This window comes from Camelina sativa, chromosome 12 (genome assembly GCF_000633955.1).
Source record: "Camelina sativa cultivar DH55 chromosome 12, Cs, whole genome shotgun sequence".
Lineage (NCBI taxonomy): Eukaryota > Viridiplantae > Streptophyta > Magnoliopsida > Brassicales > Brassicaceae > Camelina > Camelina sativa.
The window spans coordinates 986,254-987,483 of record NC_025696.1 but is presented as its reverse complement, the minus strand read 5'-3'; the positions used below and the strand labels follow the sequence as shown (position 1 = coordinate 987,483).

At 38.9% G+C, this 1,230-nt stretch overlaps 1 protein-coding gene and 1 pseudogene across 1 annotated transcript in view; one reads left to right on the top strand and one right to left on the bottom strand.

The window, feature by feature from the left end:
* The window catches only part of LOC104729341 (ras-related protein RABA4b-like), a 3,478-nt gene extending 2,300 nt beyond the window's left edge, over window positions 1-1,178 (top strand). The window contains exons 2-3 of the mRNA XM_010452666.2: window positions 26-99; window positions 504-1,178. Coding sequence (XP_010450968.2) covers window positions 26-99; window positions 504-954 — 525 coding nt within the window. The 3' untranslated portion in view covers window positions 955-1,178. The remainder of the gene's footprint in view (window positions 1-25; window positions 100-503) is intronic.
* Window positions 1-1,230, bottom strand: part of LOC104729342 — a 7,351-nt pseudogene that overhangs the window by 879 nt on the left and 5,242 nt on the right.

Below are 1,230 nucleotides of genomic sequence, written 5' to 3'. Positions count from 1 at the left end.
TTCTAAAGCCACCATCGGCGTCGAGTTCCAAACTCGTACGCTCGTTATTGAACAAAAGAGCATTAAGGCTCAGATCTGGGACACCGCTGGTCAAGAAAGGTACGATTCCTTAGTTTCTCCGCGTTTCTGAATTTAATTTACAACTGGATCTGTAAATTTTTTCCATTGAAGCGACTTGGTTTGACTAGAAAAGTTGTGTTTCCTCTTTTGGTTTACTTGTCATTAATTTTGTATGCTAGTTTAGAGAACTCATGGATCCGCCTTGGCTAGATCCTGAATTTGTATACTATAGAGACTTTGATCCGATCTAGCAATTAGGTTATCTGTGGAGGAATCATGCTACATCTCAATTTTGATCAGCTTTACTTATTTGGATTCTACATTTTTAAGGAAGTTGTTATGTTAAAGAGTTAATTGTATAATTCTTTGGCTCATTTCTATTTTTGGAGAACAAGACTTTGGTTTGTGATGTAGTGACTTTGGTTTGGTTGCACTAAGCGCAGATACAGAGCCGTTACAAGTGCCTACTACAGGGGAGCAGTTGGTGCAATGCTGGTTTATGATATGACTAAACGTGAAACCTTTGAGCATATCCCTCGTTGGCTTGAAGAACTGAGAGCACACGCTGATAAGAACATTGTCATTATCCTTATTGGAAACAAGTCTGATCTTGAAGATCAAAGAGCTGTTCCCACAGAAGACGCTAAAGAGTTTGCTGAGAAGGAAGGACTCTTTTTCCTTGAGACCTCAGCTCTAAACGCAACCAATGTCGAAAACTCGTTCAACACTCTAATGACAGAGATATACAATACGGTCAACAAGAAGAATCTTGCATCTGTTGAGAATCAAGGCGAGTCAAATAACCCGGGTTCATTGGCTGGTAAGAAGATTGTCATCCCAGGTTCTGGACAAGACATTCCCGCTAAGACCAGCACGTGTTGTACTTCTTCTTGATCTGTCTCGGTTACAAAGCAAGATTCAATTTTTTTTTTTTACCCTCCTGAATTCTGGTGATAGAGAATGCTATTTTCATTGTATATTCTTTTGGGATCTGGCTTGTTTGCTGGTTCATTAAACATTAATGGTGTGGAATTGGACACCCATAGGAGAAAAAAAAAAGTATCGGAACAATAGCTTTTGATTGAAATGTGAAACAATAGTCTTTGAGAGTTATGTTATCACCAAGCTGTCTCAGCAGTTTTCTAGTTCTTTACTTCTATCAGAAAGTCT